Source organism: Malaya genurostris, chromosome 2 (genome assembly GCF_030247185.1).
Source record: "Malaya genurostris strain Urasoe2022 chromosome 2, Malgen_1.1, whole genome shotgun sequence".
Lineage (NCBI taxonomy): Eukaryota > Metazoa > Arthropoda > Insecta > Diptera > Culicidae > Malaya > Malaya genurostris.
The window spans coordinates 228,097,674-228,116,321 of record NC_080571.1 but is presented as its reverse complement, the minus strand read 5'-3'; the positions used below and the strand labels follow the sequence as shown (position 1 = coordinate 228,116,321).

The 18,648-nt window shown below is 37.3% G+C and overlaps 1 protein-coding gene across 1 annotated transcript in view; it reads right to left on the bottom strand.

Moving 5' to 3' along the window:
* The window catches only part of LOC131427903 (myosin-I heavy chain), an 85,542-nt gene extending 67,140 nt beyond the window's left edge, over window positions 1–18,402 (bottom strand). The window contains 1 exon segment of the mRNA XM_058591481.1: window positions 17,307–18,402. Coding sequence (XP_058447464.1) covers window positions 17,307–17,397 — 91 coding nt within the window. The 5' untranslated portion in view covers window positions 17,398–18,402.
* Window positions 18,403–18,648: the final 246 nt, after the last annotated feature.

The following is an 18,648-nucleotide window of genomic DNA, read 5'->3' as shown; positions in this document are numbered from 1 at the left end:
CCATCGTTTTCAATCAATCAAAACACGAAACTGTTTGGCACATTTGGTACCGGCTTGTGGGTCAAGCCTCGAAGACAGGTGCGAAAGGGACAGCACGTAACGGCGATATCGATTGATGAAAGTTTCTTTAGATAATATTAGAAAGTTTGGCTATCAGTTGGTGAATTGGATGCTGTGAGTTTAGGTCGGCGTGTATCTTTCAAACAAACAAGATTTTGTGCTAGTGTGGTTTCGTGATCGAGTTATTAGTTAGTGTTAGTGTTCATAAAATATTTCGGAATATAATCGAGAGTGAGCCATAAATTTTTATTACTCAATAGTACATAACTTATTTTTTACGAGAGAGTTTTTCAGCCTTATATGTATACGGACGGCTTTACTGCATTACAACAGTAACATTCAATTTGGAGTTCCATAGACATTTAAAAATAAATCATTAGAACACAGATTGTACCTGGTGCGACTACTTGATTCGGTTTCGATTCTAAATACATTTAAAACATTTTTCAGTACTAGAGAGAGACATTATTATTTTGGGCCGCAAATCTAGTTGGTTCTCGAACAGAAAAAAAATATATAAAGAAATACTTTTTGTCAAAAAGTATGCGATCTGTTAGAATCTCAAAAGCTCTGGTAGAGTCGCACAACGGGGACATTTTGTTTACTATTTAAATGAGTTTTTCATTGCGTAGCAAAATTTGTATTGTCTTCAGTAACTAAAAACAATGTTGTTGGCTGAACCGATTTTCTCAGGCTTAGGCTCGTTTGAAAGCTACTATTGGGCTATTGATCAAGTTCCAAGATCAAATGGCTGTCTATTCCGGTTCCAAAAATATAACGGTATAAGTAACGTAACCGACATGTGCGTTATTTGAACACCGCTTTATTTTCTCAGAGATGGCTGAATCGATTTCAACGAGCCTAGACTCGTTTGAAAGCTACTGTTGAGCCATTGATCAAGTTCGAAGAACAAATCGCTGTCATTTTCGGTTCCGGAGATATGATGGTATAAGTGGCGTAACCGACAAAACACGTTATTTTTTTACCGCTCAATTTTCCAAGAGATGGCAATACTGATTTTAACAAGATTTTTTGGCTCGCTTAGAAAGCTACTATTGGACCATTGATCAAGTTCGAAGATCAAATGGCTGTCCCTTTCGATTTCGGAGGTATCATGGCATAAGTGACGTAATCGAGTAACTACACTTTTCTCATCGGCTCAAACTTCTCGAAAAATAATTAACGAATTTTCATAAACTTAAGCTTATTTAAAAGCTGGAATGATGTCTCTGATCAAGTTTGGGAAATATAATCTTATATATAATGTATATATAATCTTATATATGACTTAACCGACAAAAGTGGTTTTCAGTGCGTCAAAATTTCTCGACGATGCCTGAATCGAACTCGACGCTTGAATCTTAGAAGCGCTTGAAAGCTACTATTAGGTTATTTGATAAGCTCACAACACGGTCGTTCTACACATAACTGTTCCCGCTTTGTCCCCTTTTTTCCTAGCATATAAATAATAAGGAAAATCCATCGGGAGAAAATTGTTTTGTATCGAATTGGAAATTTTACACTCAATGCATGCTAGATCTTTTATGATGGTTTAGCGCGTCTAAAGATTAAACATTGCTTGCCAACTGAAAAGCTAAATATGAATACTAGATTATTAATAAAATCGTTTGGTGCGCAACTAGCTGTGATGTGTGGCTTTTTTACTGAGCCAACTTCATTCATGTGCTCATCTATTTCGAACCACATGCTTAATTCAGTATGAGCATCACATGAACAGCATGCATGTTCCCAAAATCCACAGTTCCACAAAAGTTAATCTTATATGCGATGCGCTAAAATATCAATCATAGACAACAAAGTGTCTGAAAGGCACCGTAATATCAACGTAATTTTAAACGTTAAATCTACCTAACTTTCTATATAATAGAAACTCCCATTGAATCGATTAATTACTTCAAAAATTACGTTCTTGCGTTGGCCTGTTATACGATTTAACAATTAAATTTCAATATCCACTGCCACGCCACTACACTTTGTCTAAGGTGCGTATAACAGATCGGCTGAAAAGTTCGTATCGTTTCTATGAGAGGGCGCCACTAGAATTAAATCCATACCATTTTCAGTTAGTACCCACCTTCAAAAGATACGGGTATAAATTTGACAGCTGTCTGATTATTAGTTTGTGAGATATTGCATTTTGAGTGAAGCTACTTTTGTTATTGTGAAAAAAATGGAAAAAAAGGAATTTCGTGTGTTGATGAAACACTACTTTTTGATGAAAAAAAGTGCCGCCGATACCAAAAAATGGCTTGATGAGTGTTATCCAGACTCTGCACCGGGCGAAGCAACAATTCGTAAATGGTTTGCAAAATTTCGTACTGGTAATATGAGCACCGAAGACGATGAACGCAGTGAACGTCCAAAAGAGGCTGTTACCGATGAAAACGTGAAAAAATCCACAAAATGATTTTCAATGATCGTAAAGTGAAATTGATCGAGATAGCTGACACCCTAAAGATATCAAAGGAACGTGTTGGACATATTATTCACGAATATTTGGATATGAGAAAGCATTGTGCAAAATGGGTGCCGCGTGAGCTCACAATCAATCAAAAACAACAACGAATTGATGATTCTGAGCAGTGTTTGGAGCTGTTATATCGAAATAAAACCGATTTTTTTCGTCGATATATAACAATGGTCGAAACATGGCTCCATCACTTCACTCCGGAGTCCAATCGACAGTCAGCTGAGTGGACTGCACGCGATGAACCGAACCCAAAGCGTGGAAAGACTCAACAATCGGCCGGTAAGGTTATGGCGTCTGTATTTTGGGATTCGCATGGTATAATTTTCATCGACTACCTTGAAAAGGAAAACCATCAACAGTGACTATTATATAGCGTTATTAGAGCGTTTGAAGGACGAAATCTCAATAAAACGGCCTCATTTGAAGAAGAAAAAAGTTTTGTTTCATCAAGACAATGCACCGTGTCACAAGTCGATGAAAACCATGCTGAAATTGAACGAATTGTGCTTCGAATTGCTCCCTCATCCACCGTATTCTCCAGAATTGGCCCCCAGTGACTTTTTCCTGTTCTCAGACCTCAAGAGAATGCTCGCTGGTAAAAAATTTAGAAGCAATGAAGAGGTAGATCGCTTTAATCGCTGTATCGCCTCTGATGGCAATTATGTTGAATAATAAAAACGAATTTTGGCAAAAAAATGTGTGTTTCTATTAAACGATACGAACTTTTCAGCCGAACTGTTACACGGCGTTCAAACCGCCCCCCCCCCCCCCCCTTCCCCCAGGAACACAAGAAATTTTTAGGAGAGACAGTGGCTAGACCGGACACAGTCTTGAATCGGGGAGCTTAAATATCTTATAACCTTGCAATTATTTCGATTCATGGATTGACTTTGTAAACGTGCGTAGAGATGACTTGGATAAAGGTAAAGATGACTTGGGTAAAAACCCAGTTGTAATGGATATATTTTTCAATTTCGAAAAACTGTCCGATTTAGCCCCGGTCTCCTCTATATTATGAAAACCACCTAAGAATTTTTTTTCTGGGTACGCACCTGCTAAGGTGTAATTCTCACAATACCAATAAACTTATAAAATGAATACAACGATGAACAATAAAAAGTAATTCGGAATTGGTATCTGTATAGTAATTATTACCTTATTGATAGTACAGTGACGTAACAGTGTACAGTAGAATTCAATGGTGACAAAGAAAATGAAATTAGTTTTTAATGATAATTCCCAAAAACAACGATTGATTTAAAAAAGCATTATAGATTTTTGAAAAATTATGCATGTAGACTACTATCAATGTTAAGAAGGATTTTCACGAGATATCCGAAAGACAAAATTGCACCAATCAGAAAACTAAGCAATGGTTCATACAGTCGTGATAAATGCGTTGAAGCTGATGAATAGCTTTAAGTACACGATTCACTAATTTGCTCAGTATAAACTCAATATGGTTACCAATTTTTAGGATTTGGAAAGTATTTATTACTGCAATGCACTTAAATATCGGTCGGGGCTACAAAAATATCAAATTCTAACTGTTGACTCAACTGACAAAACCGGCTTTTTTTCTCTAAAGAACTAGAATTAGAACATGTTCTACAAAAATATCCCCACATAAAATATTGATTTCAACACAATGTTGCTTCCTATAAGTAGTTAAATTTAATGTATATAAAAGTTAAAATGTTAAATAAACTTGTAAGGAAAAGTCAAAATGATGCACAGTCTTGAACAAAAAATGTGTAGTTTAATATTATTAATGATTATCTCGGAGCAGTAAGCATAGAAATCAGGAATCAGAACAAATTGGCTCAAATGGCACGTTCCCCTTGATCAATTAGAAAATAGAAAACAATTTTTTTTTAAATAAATTATGTATAAAATGGATTTCAAAAGGTTTGAACTTTATATATCCGTTTTTTTGTGTTAGATGTATAGTTACTTCGGGGATGGTTTTTTTTTCACTAAAATTTCTAAAATTTTGTAGATAACATAATTTTACTATCTCTTAAGAGAAAAAAGCTGTTGAATTAATTTTTTATCGTAGCAGACTTTGCACATTTTTATTGTATCAAAATCAAATTAAGAGGTATATGAGTTCTTCAAAGAAACGGTGTGTATCAGATTAATGAGAATTGAACCGACAACCCTGGATTCACTAGTTTGACAACTAGTGGAAACCGAAATAATATATGAATCTTTTTTTTATTCATAAACTTTTATTGCGGCTCATTCGGCTTAACGTGGCCGTTTAACAAAAAAAACCTGTTTTAATCCACCTAGTGGTGTAATGATGACTATATTACTGTGGAACTCGCAAAAACAACTGTTCATTGAATAGAAATAGGAAAGTTTGTTCGGACTTAATCTAACAAACTCTACAAATCCTGTTCACCCTGTAGTTCCGGAACCCGAAGCAGTATCCACATTGAATTTAGGAATTCCGTATGAAACTGTAAGTTTGTGAAAATCGATTTGGCCATCTTGAAGGAAAGTGAGTGAGATCCTTTTGCTGTTTTTAATAACCATTTCCAATTCTTCCGAAACCGGATTCAGATGACCGGTATAGCCGAAGTTGGTTTGTTTGCCAGTAACAAATATGACCTAAAAATTGGAACAGTTTTGAACCTGGTTAAACCTAGACTTACTATCTCATGCTCAATTTGGATTAAATCAATTAAACGAAATCTAACAACGAACCGAACCTGCGTTACTGTTACTTCTGCTCATGTAAGTCAAGCTAAATAGCATAAATCAGCAGTATAAAACATGTAGTAGGATTATTACTTTTATTATCATATTATTGTTGACATCATTACACCACCGGCACCGTATTACTGCACTGCCGGATGTGAAAATATCATATTTTTTCAAAAAAATTTAAATTCATTGACATTTGTTTATTCTTTCGGTCGTACTGATCATAAAATAGCTATAATTTTTATCAACCGTAGCACCGTCCCGGGTTGGCGGTTCAATGCATAGGACGCTAGTCTTACAAGCCAGTTGTCGTATGTTCGAGCCCCGAGCTGGAAGGATTCTTAGTGTCAGTAGGATCCATAGTACTAGCCATGCAATGATTCTGTACACTAAGAATCGGCTGCGAAGTCTGTTGAAACAGAAAGGCCAAATTCCACAAAAGGAATAAAATGCCAAGACTTTGCTTTGCTTTTGCACCGTCTTTTACCAATATTACACTCTAGTAGCAGACATCCATAACCGTTTAGATTTCTTCATAGCGTGTACGAAATAGAACAAAGCACGCATCATTTGTTTTGTGTTTTCTTCTACTTCCGGTGTGGTACGTAATGTCGTTCTATATGGAGATTTGAAAACTTTCACACTCATCGCCCTGTTACTGCGGAACCGGCAGTCGGATCCGGATGAAATTTCACAGTAGCTTTAAAGATAATATCAGCTTTAATTCAAATCAAGATATGTGAAAATTGGTTCAAGCATCATAGAGAAATCGATGTCAGTTCTATTTTTTAAGTTTTTCTACACCACTTTCGGTGCTTCCGGAACAGGAAAAGGGGGAACCAGTAGTGCCGAATTATTCTTTTATGCCCACAAACTAACAATCTCTGCAAACTAGAAAAATTTATCAGACAGTTTTATGGATAGTGGGTAATTTCCCACTTATCACGCTTTAGTTCCGGAACCGGAAGTCGATTCTGGATGAAATGTTTTAATTTTTAGGAAACTATAAGACCTTTCAATTGAATCTTAGTTTGTGAAAATCGGTTGAGCTGTTTCAGAGAAAATTGAATGCACACTTTTTCTCTAATTCTCACATATTACTCTGTAACTCCGGAACCGGCAGTCAGATCCAAATGAAATTCAATAGCATGGACTATGGGACCATAAGACCTTTTATTTGAATCTTAGTTTGTGAAAATCGCATATTTTTTTCCATTTTTTGGTGCATATCATCCTACATCTCCGGAACCGGAAGTAGGATCGGGATAAAACTCAATAGCAGGCAATGGGACCATGAGATCTTTCAAAGGAATCTTAGTTTGTGAAAATCGGTTTAGCCATCTCCGAGAAAAGTGAATGCATATTTTTGTTATATACGTACACACATACACACGCACGGACGGATACACACACACACACACACACACACACACACACACACAAACACACACAAACTGTAGAAACACATTTGCTCAGTTCGTCGAGCTGAGTTGAATGGTATATGAAATTCGGCCCTCCGGGCTTCGGTTAAAAAGTTGATTTTCACAGTGATTGCATAGCCTTTTTATATGAGAAAGGCAAAAAGAATTTTTTTTCATTGCTGGATTTTGTTGTCATTTTCTTTCTTGACGGAGAAGGTTTTTCAAGGCTATCCAGCGGTAGAAGGGGTAACAGTGGCTCGCTGTTCACGCTCCCGTCCATTGGTTCGGTGTCACTGTTGTTGGCGGAATCATCGTTATTGCTTACATTTGTCCAAGCGTTGGGTGCGTTGTTAGTTGTGGTTGGGGTACCTTGTTTTTTGGGGTTGGTGTGGAAAGAGCGCTGCTGTCCTTTGCTGCACATGTCTTCTTGTTTAGTTTTTCACATGGCCTACCATAGTGAACAGCTTTTTGACAATATTGACATGTGGCTATCTGATTGTCATAGGTAACAAGTGATTTGCACGGAATTCTTGTATCTTGGCCGAAATTCACATAAGAAGGTATAGCCTTCTTCAAGCGCACGCGTAACAAACGTACGCCGTACCTGGAAAAAGTTCTTCCACTTTTCTTTTTCGATGGAAAGAAATCTTCGATGGAAAGAATCTCTTCGTACTGGGACATAGTTGTGCGAATATAAGGATCGCAGACGCTTGAGAGTAGATCATGCACACGCACTTCTATAGCACTATTTTCCATATACACTGGTATGTTGTACTTGATGTTTTCATTTTCCACATAGTGTGCATTGTTATTGTCTTTAGCGAATTGAATTGCCACCAACTCTTTATAAAACTGAATGTGAACAACATTGTTTATCTTATTGCGTTGAAGTAAATGCACACGTTTAATGTCAAGATGCATTTGCTCCTTAAGCAAACCTTCAAGTTCTCGTATCGAAGGTCGAATTTTACACTACCTGAAGTCAAGACTTAAGAATAATTGTATTCTTTCGTAGCGGCGGTAGCTTTTGTTTGTTTGGTTCACTCATTTCGAGATCATTCTATTGTTTACTACACAATACTGTACTTGATTTCTTCTGTCCCGAACGTAAACGGTTTTGTTTTATCGACTGACTTGGATGAGATGTGAAGGCGAACTGTATTGGTTCAATTGTTATATTGGAATTGTATCCGTCTATAAATGATACAGTGTTTATTTTGACAAAAAAAAACGAAAATTATAATGCCACATCTGGAGTTCATTGGCTTGTGTAATATTTTTCGGGGAAATGAAAATATTTTCGTCGGCGTTCGAATCATTGAAAAATACAACTTCCTTTCTAAAAACATGAATTTGTTTATGAATCACGGAACCGTAACTATGTAGGCTGCGATAAGCTATATTCGCTATATCCCTGACGGGTGACCGATGCTTTTCGCGCAGTCTACTAAACTTTCTAAATGGTAAAACTCAAGTGCTATAACAGTTGCCAGAATGAGAGTAGCTATACAATACTCTAGTGCATTTCGCTAGTAGTGAAATTGTTGAAAACTTTGACCTAGTTTACGAAGTAAAACCATACTGCATGGTGATAGACGTTCCCAATCTAGCTTTTAAAAAAGCATTCAAATGAACATGCATTTGAAACGAACTGAATGTAATACAATCCGTCGATACATTTTGTCAAACCCCGGTATTTTATTCCACAGTCTGCAAACTCACAAACGATACCCGTTTGCCCTTACCGAACAAAGTACAGAAAAAGCCGAACGTAAAATGCCACCATTCGCTTGAATCTCTGCAGGATAACTGGAATGGCGATTGAGCACCCCAACGACGAAGAAAAATAATGGAAAATCGTGACAGACAATTTTATTTTATGTGCGCAGTGAAAGACTCCATAAAAGAACCTTCTTAGGTTTTCCCCCTTTGCCATCACGAAATGTAAATGGCACAATGAGCGAATCGAGCGTTAGATGAATTATTTTGCGCAAAAGCCTGCCAAGATCTGAAGATCTCCGCTCCGTGGACCCCAACTGCCGAAGGCTACCGCTGGTGAGGTCTTTTGTTGTTATATATATATATGTACATGTACTTGTGTTGTGTATTTGCAAGCCGTGGTCTCTGTTGGAAAGCTCGACCAAGCAGACCATCCGAATGGCGAACGATGATCGAGACGACTGAAACGGAACCAAACGGGATGCTTTAACGGTGTGTTTATTGAAGAATGGCTCGCTAGCTCAATGGCCGATCGAGTGCCATTGGGGCTGTGCGTATTTTCTTATTTTCTACTACGGTGCTTCGGTTGTTTTGCGAGGAATTCCAAATACCTTAAATACCCAAGTTGTTGAAATTATCAACTAAAAATGTTCAGTATATACCTAGTAGTCTGAAAGTCAGTACTCAAATGGAATGAACTTTGCGTCTGCTTAGATGGTTTAAATTAAACTTCTAGGTGGGTCAAACAGTTTTATTTAAACTGCTTCACCACTGATTAGTCAAAGATGAAACGCGGAAAAAAATGAAAATAGGTAGGGTGTCTAACCCAAAACAGACTGCCCGCCCTCTGCGTATTGTTCAGTTTGAGCTTATTTTAAGCAATTTTTTATTGGTTTTAAATGAAAATCATTATTGTTTGTTCTAGGTTTACTTGCTATTTTATCAGCCTAGGCCTAATGCTGTAAGGAATATTTAATTCAACTCCATTCACAATTAGAAACTGTTATAGAGTCCATTTCAGTTCGGGCTCGTCGCTTGTGCACATAACACGTATTGCAGTCTTTTTTTGACTTTTTGTGGAATCTCAGAACCGCAGTCAATAAAGAAGAAGACTTGTATTCCACATTTCTCCTTGTGGGCAAGCGAAATACCTTTCGGTTCTTGTGCAAAATATACAAAACGCGATAAAACGTCTGCTTCCTTCGAAGGACCGGGCAGCATTGAAGCCAGCGGAATAATAAAAACAAGCCACGAGTAAAATGAGCTTACAGAAACATAAAAAAATCAAGTTTTCCTGGGCGCAGCACGGTTTCTCGACAAAGAAATCGAATCGATCAAGAGTATCGTGATATTGCGACTGCTAAACCGATTCGTAATGTTGTTACTTTTATTTTGCGCAGGTGTGTTTAGTAAATACTGTTTGTGTTGTTTAGCTGAATCTTTTAGTTTGCCCAACATTCGATAGACTGATAGATAGTTTGTTTCCAAAACAAGGCAACAATAACGACGCAACCTTCCTTCGGCACAATTTCCTCGAGCCAAAAATCATGGATGTGATTGTTTCTTGGCGATGCAGCGGAGAAAATGGAATACATAATGTAAATAGAATGAGAATGAAAAATATAATATAAAAGAAAAATTTCATTCCATTTGTTCCAAACGAATGCCAGAATTCATGCATATTTATGGTCAAAAACGGACAACGTGGCAGTCAGGCTGAGCTGTCGCTTGGTGGCCCTGCTGCCATTCCACGGTAGAACCATTGAATGCTTCTGATTCGTACGGTCATAAACCAGTGAAGTACGACTAAATTATAACCGCAATAAATGTGTAAAATGAATTCGCAAAAACAACTGCTTCATTGCTGTAAACGTACAGTGGGTATAAAAAAAGAAAAATATGAATATTCTGAATTTAATGTCTTCTGGCATTTTTGAGCTGAAAAACAGCGCGCAGCTTTTCGCACCAAAACATTAACCGGTCAAACGTCGATTGAATTACGTCGATTCGATCGAACGAGTTTCCTTCAAAGGTAAATTTTACAAATACTTCTAATCCTTTTGTTGAATGCACCGAGTCGTGTGAAAATGTCTTGTATCTTGAATGTAGCGAGCATGCCCAGATTTGGAATGAAGTATGTGCATAAAAACGTCCTACAGTCCTACATTAGTAATCCGTACTAATGGACTGGAATGAGTCGGTTTTCAAAAACCGGAACCATTTCACAGACGAAAATAATAATTTCAAGAATCGAAAATTTTATGTCCTTTCACGAGTACAGTAGAATTCTTCGAAATTAAATATTTGATGAATAAATGATGCCGAGCAAAACAGAAGAATGCACCTAAATTAGCTGACCAAACAAAGCCATCATTACGGAGGCTCCAGCAACCTGCAAATGCGGTTAGGAACGATCGACACACAGAGAAGTGAAACCATTCACCGAGATGCTATCGCCAGCCATATTTCTTCCGCCATCATCATTCGTGCATTAATAAAAAAAAAAGCCCAACACTGCGTATTGGTTTCGGCCAACCTTCCGTTCCGTTTCTCCTTCTATTAATGATTCTCGTCATTAAATTTGGCTCGAAATTATACTATTTACATCATAACTCATAGGTCTGAATGTGCGTGAATATGGTAGGAACCGCAAACTGTCTGTGCCGTGTCGAACAACGAACAGCACTAATGAGACCTTTGAACAGACAGCTGCTAAGAAACGCAGCAACTAATGGTCCCAAGACAAACCACCACAAAAATTATACGGATCGAACAGAATTGCACGTACATTGGCGCGGTTGCCATTCACCGTATTCTATTGGCCGCATATTCCATCGGGTCGGCCGTCTGAGTCAATCAAAAGGCCGTTTTTATGCATTGTTTTTACCTTGTCCTGAGGGCTTCGCATGCTTATGCCAACCCATCGCAGCGCCAACCCATCGTCAGTCTCCGTCGTTGGTCGTCGATCAGGCTGCTGAGCGACAGTATTTTTTATGGCCACATGGAATGGATGGATGATACAAATATTACCTTTCTTTTTGTTGTGATCGATTGACGGGAACCATAAGGGGACCGATGGTTGCCTGCGTTATCGTTGGAAAAATGGTGATCGGACCGAATTCTCCACTCATGAATGTAATTTTATGCAAGTAACGTTTGGTGAAGCACATGTTCAATTTATATATTAGGAGCATGGTCTTAGGAATATAAAACTTTTGCGTCTGGTTTTGTATGGGGCAGGTGAATTAAAACGATGATTTAAGTGTATAAACAGGTGCGAAACATTATTGGTTAGTTGGCTGACATGCCATGCAAATCGCTTTGTACCGATCAGGCAAATAACCTTCTTATATGTTGAGTTGCTTGAATTAATCGATCCATTATCACAGAATTGCCCATTAAGTGGAAACATAGAGTGAGTTGATAGCATATCATTTTAAGATTTTAAAGTGTAGTCACACTATTGTTTTCGTTAAACTTTTTTCACAGAAATAATTGGTAATAACGTGTCTCCGTTTGTGAACATTTTTGTCAAGAATAACTATACTAAATCCTTCATTTACGCGAATTTTATTTGAGCAACTTTTTTTACGCGTAGTATTTGAAATAATTGCACGGTTTTCTATTTAAATTACGCGATAATCACGTAAAAAAGTTTATGCATGGTGATGGAAATTTTAATTTATATTAGTCTTTTAAACAGCACCCGGTGCAAGGGTACAAACTTGGTTCTGTGTTTCGTTTTGTGCGCTCGATCGGTGTTTGTACTGAACTCGATCATTTGCACCCAAACCGGTGCCGGGAGCATGGATGAGGTTCACAGATGGTGGCCCGAACCTAGTTTGTGTCGTCGTTTCGTACCTTTTGTGTTTTTAATCCATTGAAAATAATTACGCGTATTTATATACGCGTGTTTGTATAGCGTCACATCGGGTATTGATCCCATAAGAATGACGCAAAATGGAACATGATGAGGCTATAATTCATAAATACGGGTTATAAATTGAATTGAATTAGATGTAAAATTAATTATTTTCATTGTAGTCACATTATGACGGCTCACCACTCAAGTAGCACCTGAAACTTATTCATAGCAAAAGAAAATGAAACATATGCTACATAATGGATGTTGACAACGCAGTCAAAATAATGTTACGAATTCATATCTCATCAAACTATACAACAATAAGATCCAACGTGACATTTTACCTTTTTTATTTATATAAAAAATAGGTATGTGTGTGTCACAAACGGAAGGTCTCCCCGTCACCTAGAACGCTATTGAATGGTTTTGAGATCGGATGTTTACTTTTTGAGTTTTTGAGTTATACGAAGTTTTATGTCAAAATTTTCAGTTTTTTGACAGTATCTGTCACACTTGACCTTGAAAACAGAATATATTTTCAGACTTAGATTCCGCACGGCAATAGCTATCAACAAGCCATAGATTGTTAAAATATGTCCATTTTCAACGGAGATATCGATATTTTTGTGTAAGCGACTTTTCGCCTTGTTTCAGTAGTCGGAGTTTTGAGCGCTATATGATAATGCAATGCTTGGAAGCAACGTGAAACACGATTTTTTATACTGTTACATACGTTTTTTTCTAAGTACCGAGAAGACTGTACAGCATCCTTTTTCATGATATTTTGCCTTGGACCGATTTTAGCACGGTTCGTTTTTGGCAACATAATCGTTCGATTATGACATAACCAAAAGATGGCAGAATTTTCGAGTTGAAAGCAATTCCATAATCATATTGTTTTAAACTACTCACAGCAATAAATGCTGGAAGAACATAACCCCCATATACCATTCGAATCAGTTCGTCGAGAACAGCAAATGCGTGTGTGACAAATGATTTCACTCATTTTTTCAGGTGATTTGAAACAAAATTAAAATTGTGTAACTCATTTTTTTCGTAGATGGCTGAACCGATCTAAGATTCAAATGAAATCTAAGAATCATCTAAGATTCAAATGAATAGTTTTAAGATCCTATAAAACTTTTTGTTTTTTAGTCATATCAAACTTCCGGTTTCGGGGATACAGGGTGATTAGTATAAAAATGTCAATTTCACATAAATTAATCTGGTTTATCGGGTTAGCAGATTTGGATAGTCTTGAAGCGATATTCAGTTTTCGATTCGGAAGGTACCCAAACATTTAATTCGCACTACAATTTCTCAAAGGTGTCTACACACTCCACTGGTGAATTTAACTGATTTCAGCTACGCCGATTTTAGAATTCCGGCTCCAGTATCGAATCGTTTCTCAAAGCTCAATCATTTTCTCAAAAAGGCCAAATCGAACTTCAAAAACAAAAATTCAAATTAAAGGACTTATGGTCCCATACAAAATTAGTTAATTTTATCCAATTCTGGAATTACAGTATGATAAGTTTTTTAAATTCATACAGATATAGAAGATGCAAATTGTTTGGCGTATTAATTAATGACCATACGAATCATTTTGGGTTGGGCTAGTTCCAGAATACCGGCTCTGGAAGTACCATAAATAATGACGAAAAACTCCAAAGAAGTGGAACTTACTTCGACATCTCATGGAATGTTCAATCGACTGTCACACGTTAAGATTGAAATTCGATACGATTTGCAGTTTCGACATTACAGTTAAATGAGTGATGAAAATTTCAATTTGCCGTTTAAAACGACGATAATTAAAATAATTTCATGAGAACTAAAACACCGAAGAATATCCATGCAAAAAACACATGCGGATTGATAAAAAAGGTATCATCTCACTGCTAGATGGATTAATCACGTTTTTGTAACCTAAGGTTGATGTCAGAGTGAGCGCGGAATGCGATGCGAAGCGAAGCGATTCAATGCAATGAACCGTTATCGCATCGCGTTCTTTCCGACAGGCTTGCTTTGATCAAACATAACTAGCTCGCACGCGTACCTCGACGCATCGCGTTACGCTTTCACTCTGACAGCAACCTGATTCTTACAATATGTTTGCATTGACTGTTCTTGATTGTCAACTGGTTAACGTAATGAAATTTGTAAGTGAAAAACTGATTCAACAAATAAAAAACAATTGTCAATTTCCGTACATTTTTTCCGAACAATACCATTACACCTATAAGTACACAAAAATCACTCAATTCAAAAGGAAACAAGTGTAATTGAGTCTGCGCTTATACGAAACGCTATTGGAATTCTGGAGATTTCTTTCTGGTATTTGTGCGAAACAAATAAATTAGAAATATTATATTTCCTGCAGTACTGCGACGAACTTACACTGCGACATCAACTGTTATATATTGTATCATAGCATATTACTTCATATATTATCGTCTTGTATTATAATTTGTTATGTTATATTATGTTGTATGGTTGTATGTTGCATTATATCATACCTTATGATCAAAAAAGAACCGGAATTTTCATTTTAAAATTCCCGCGCTTGTCAAATCGGTAAAATTTTATTCTCTCAACGTTGGCAACACTTTTATACACATTCTGTCAAATTTTGACGCTTATCGTACCATTAGTTTTTGTTTGGCGTCTATACAAAGAAGTTGAAAAATTTTCGTGTGGCGATTTTTATAATGGATGAAAATTTAGAACAACGTGCGTGCATCAAATTTTTTGTTGCAAATGGATTTAAGTGTCCCGAAACGTTGAAAATGTTAAAAAAGGCCTTTGGTGAATCGTGTCTAGGAAAAACACAGGCATACGAGTGGTATAAACGCTTCAAAGGTGGTCGTACCCGATCAACAGAGCATAACAGGGTTCTATCAGAATTATATGTGTTCCTAATATTTATATCTCATTATGTTATCTAACAAGTTTATAACAAAAGCTTGTTTTCGTAGCAAGTGGTGATATAAGTCTGGTCTCGTTAGTAGTTAAAATATCAAAACTTTCTAACAAGTATCAACAGGAGAAATAGTTCAGATACGATATGTTGATCGGGATACCATGAGAAGAACTAGGCAAGAAGACGTTCACACATGACGACATTGGTACTTCTTTTACGCCGGCCCCAACCAACTCAGTACTACTGAGACGAAACATTACAACAATTAAATACTCTCATCAACGAAACCATCACCTGCAACAAATATACAAGGTATATCTGTCACAGCTAGCAAAGAACCCAATGCCTGGAAAACTAAACCACACAAACAATGCTTTTAGCAACAACAGTGATGCCGAACCAACGAGTGAGGACGTGAATAGTGAACGGATTCTAGTAACATAAATCGTATTTTTTTATTGTAAATTAAGACAGACCCGCTACAGTTAACACCATTTACAACACACCGAGTAGCATCGAAGAAACGCAAAATGACACCCCAGACTACATTAAAAACTATGGCTACAGTAACGACGAAGAAATGAACGAAGATGCATCCCAATCCCCACAAGATGACAATAAAAACGCTTATCCACAAGAGAAAAGGATAACAACGAGATCGATCGAAATATTTTTTTACATCCATCGTAATTATTAGCAAATTAGCTTATGACAGTTGGTTCGAAGAATGCATCTTCGTTCATTTCTTCGTCGTTACTGTTGTCACATTTTTTAATGTTATCGGAGGTGTCATTTTGCGTTTCTACGATGTTGCTCGGTACTGTTTGTGTTTGAGATGATCTCAAGGAAAGCAGTAGAATCAAAATATCGTGCTTTTCAAACTTTACGAAAAAAAATAGCAAGACGCATAAATCATCATCACATAAATCTCTGAAATCGCGGTATTCAAAAAAATAGTGGAAAGACGGTTTGATCCACGATTTAAAGACAACACCGTATAATGTATGCACGGAGCTGTTATACCAATATTTATCTCATTAGTAAAGCTGCAATATTATTTTGCAGATTACTAGACTTTTATTCAACGAATTATGATAAAATCGAATACAATATCTTTGCTTCGACTCTAAGAAACCGTATTGCAGAATTTTTTTTCAAAAATTGTTCAATACTGCTGTTATAATGACGCGAAAGCTCATAGCGAATACATATATTTTCATTTTACCCTTAATGTCAATATATCGAACAAAGACAGCCGATCTCACTCTAACCAACGGTTTTCGTATACGAGAAGACAACTGGATCTGAGATGACTACTGGAACCGGTTACCCTATTTGAAGCAGGGAATTAAATTTTATGCTACTGTATTACAGTTCTTTATTTTTCAAAACACTTTAAAAGCGAAACTAAGCGTAAATTAAAAAATACAGTCTCTGAAAAACAAATGCATTAAAATTTAGTTCTACATGAATTCACCGATGATGGTTTTCAACTAAATTTTAAACTGATGTCTAATTAATATTACTATTTTTCTTGGACATGACTGCTGTTCGAATTAGCAAATTCAATTCCATTAAAGAAAAAAAAGTCATTGAGTTTTACTGCTTAGCTTTAGTAGCCTTAGTCCAACTCTATGCAACATAAAAAAAGATTTCTTGTTTGACTCAAGAATATATCCCGTACTAATCTGCATTAAAAATAGACTTGATTTAGCCAAGCCTGACGCAAACAATTTCCCTTTACTTCCTTGCATTTTAATTGCGGATCTCTGGAACACCCAGTATAATCCGGTCTTCTTAACCATGCACAACTTCGCAGATATCAAAGAAATCTGTCCGGGCTCGGCTTAACGTAAAGTCCCATAATCATAAACAACATTAAGTTATTGTTTTTGCCTATGCGTAGCGTGTGTATCATAACGGTTCGGTGCCATAACTCGAGAGTTTGGCCCCGAGGTTTCTATCCCGGATCCGCCACAGGTGCAGTGCGGCAGCGTCGGGCACGGTATCGAGGAATGGACCAGACGCGGGACCAACCGGGCCCGTCTGATCCCGCGCTGGCCAGCAGCGTGATACCGGTCGTTGTTTATGACCGACTGGCGCGCAAATACTCACCTTGCAACTTCTTCTCGGTTTCCCAAAACTTCTGCAACTCGGTAAAATACTTGTCCAGTATAAACACCTTCGAGAGGCCCAGGGTGGCCATTTTCGGGGCGATCTAATTTATGAACGCTTAATTGTTGTGTTGTGTGAGCAGTACTACACGAGTTTGCCGAATGTGCGCGCAGCAGACGATGAATAACAACAAAAATTCAGGAGAATAACAAGACACCAGCGAGAAGGTGGTTGCAAATTTTGAACTCAGCGCTCTCCACAAGTGACCAATTAAGCAGTACACAAAAAGGAGAGTATAAATTTTAATCAAATTTTTTTTATCGCCTCTTTTCCTTATTTTGTTTTGTTTTGTATTTTCAAGACACTTCACACTGGTTGTAATTATCGGTTAGTTGATTCCTCGTTTGGCTATGTTCTTCTGCTACGATAGTCTTATGAGCTTTGTTTCAAAGTATGAGGAATCATTCCACTTCTACACCTTCTCAGCTCTCAGATTTTGTATTCTATTGGCTTGTTTTTTTCGTCACGATTTCTTCGGGCTTCCTCGACTCTTCACTACTCGCTTCTGCTCATGTATAGGTGTGTTGTTTTGCTGTAGCCCACCGAGACCACTTCTTCCTATCGTTCACTTTTCCTTATCCCTTGCGCGAGATCCACCACAATTTCTTATTTATTTTCATTTCTTTCTGCTAGAGCCTATGATTTATAATATACTTCTTCTAGAAGCCTTTAAACCTTATTTTTCTTTCCGCGCTGTTCCCTTTTTCTACATTCCCCTTTCAGTGGGTTTTTACTGCACACTTAGGCTTATATAAGGCAACACGGCACTCGAAAATCTAGGTAATCCAATCTTTTCCAATCGATCACTGCGAAACAATTCCATTTTATGGCAATCAACGACCGACTGAGCGAAATCCTTTATTCTTCAAGCAAAATTACTTTCCAATTAGATTCACAGTAATAACAATTACGCCTAGTTGTACAAATCTTTCCACTAACTGGCCTGAACCTGTTGGCGATTGGTTCATTCATGAAACAAAAATAATATTTGTAATCAATCATACACCAGAGTCCGACATACACCTCCTATTTGGCCGAAAACTTTCTCAAAACTGAAGCCAGAAAAGCGCCGATCATGCTTCGGAACCAGTCCCTGCGGTAGAGATCTTACATACAAATGTAACCATGGAGCGAAAAACGCGAGAAGACGAAGAACTTGACCATAACCACCACAACGGGGTATGATCGGATCATTGCACAAACACCAGCAACCGGGCCAAGGTGTCTTTCAGATGCTGTAAGAAGTGAACTCTCGCTGCACAGGTAAAAGCTCTTCAGGTGC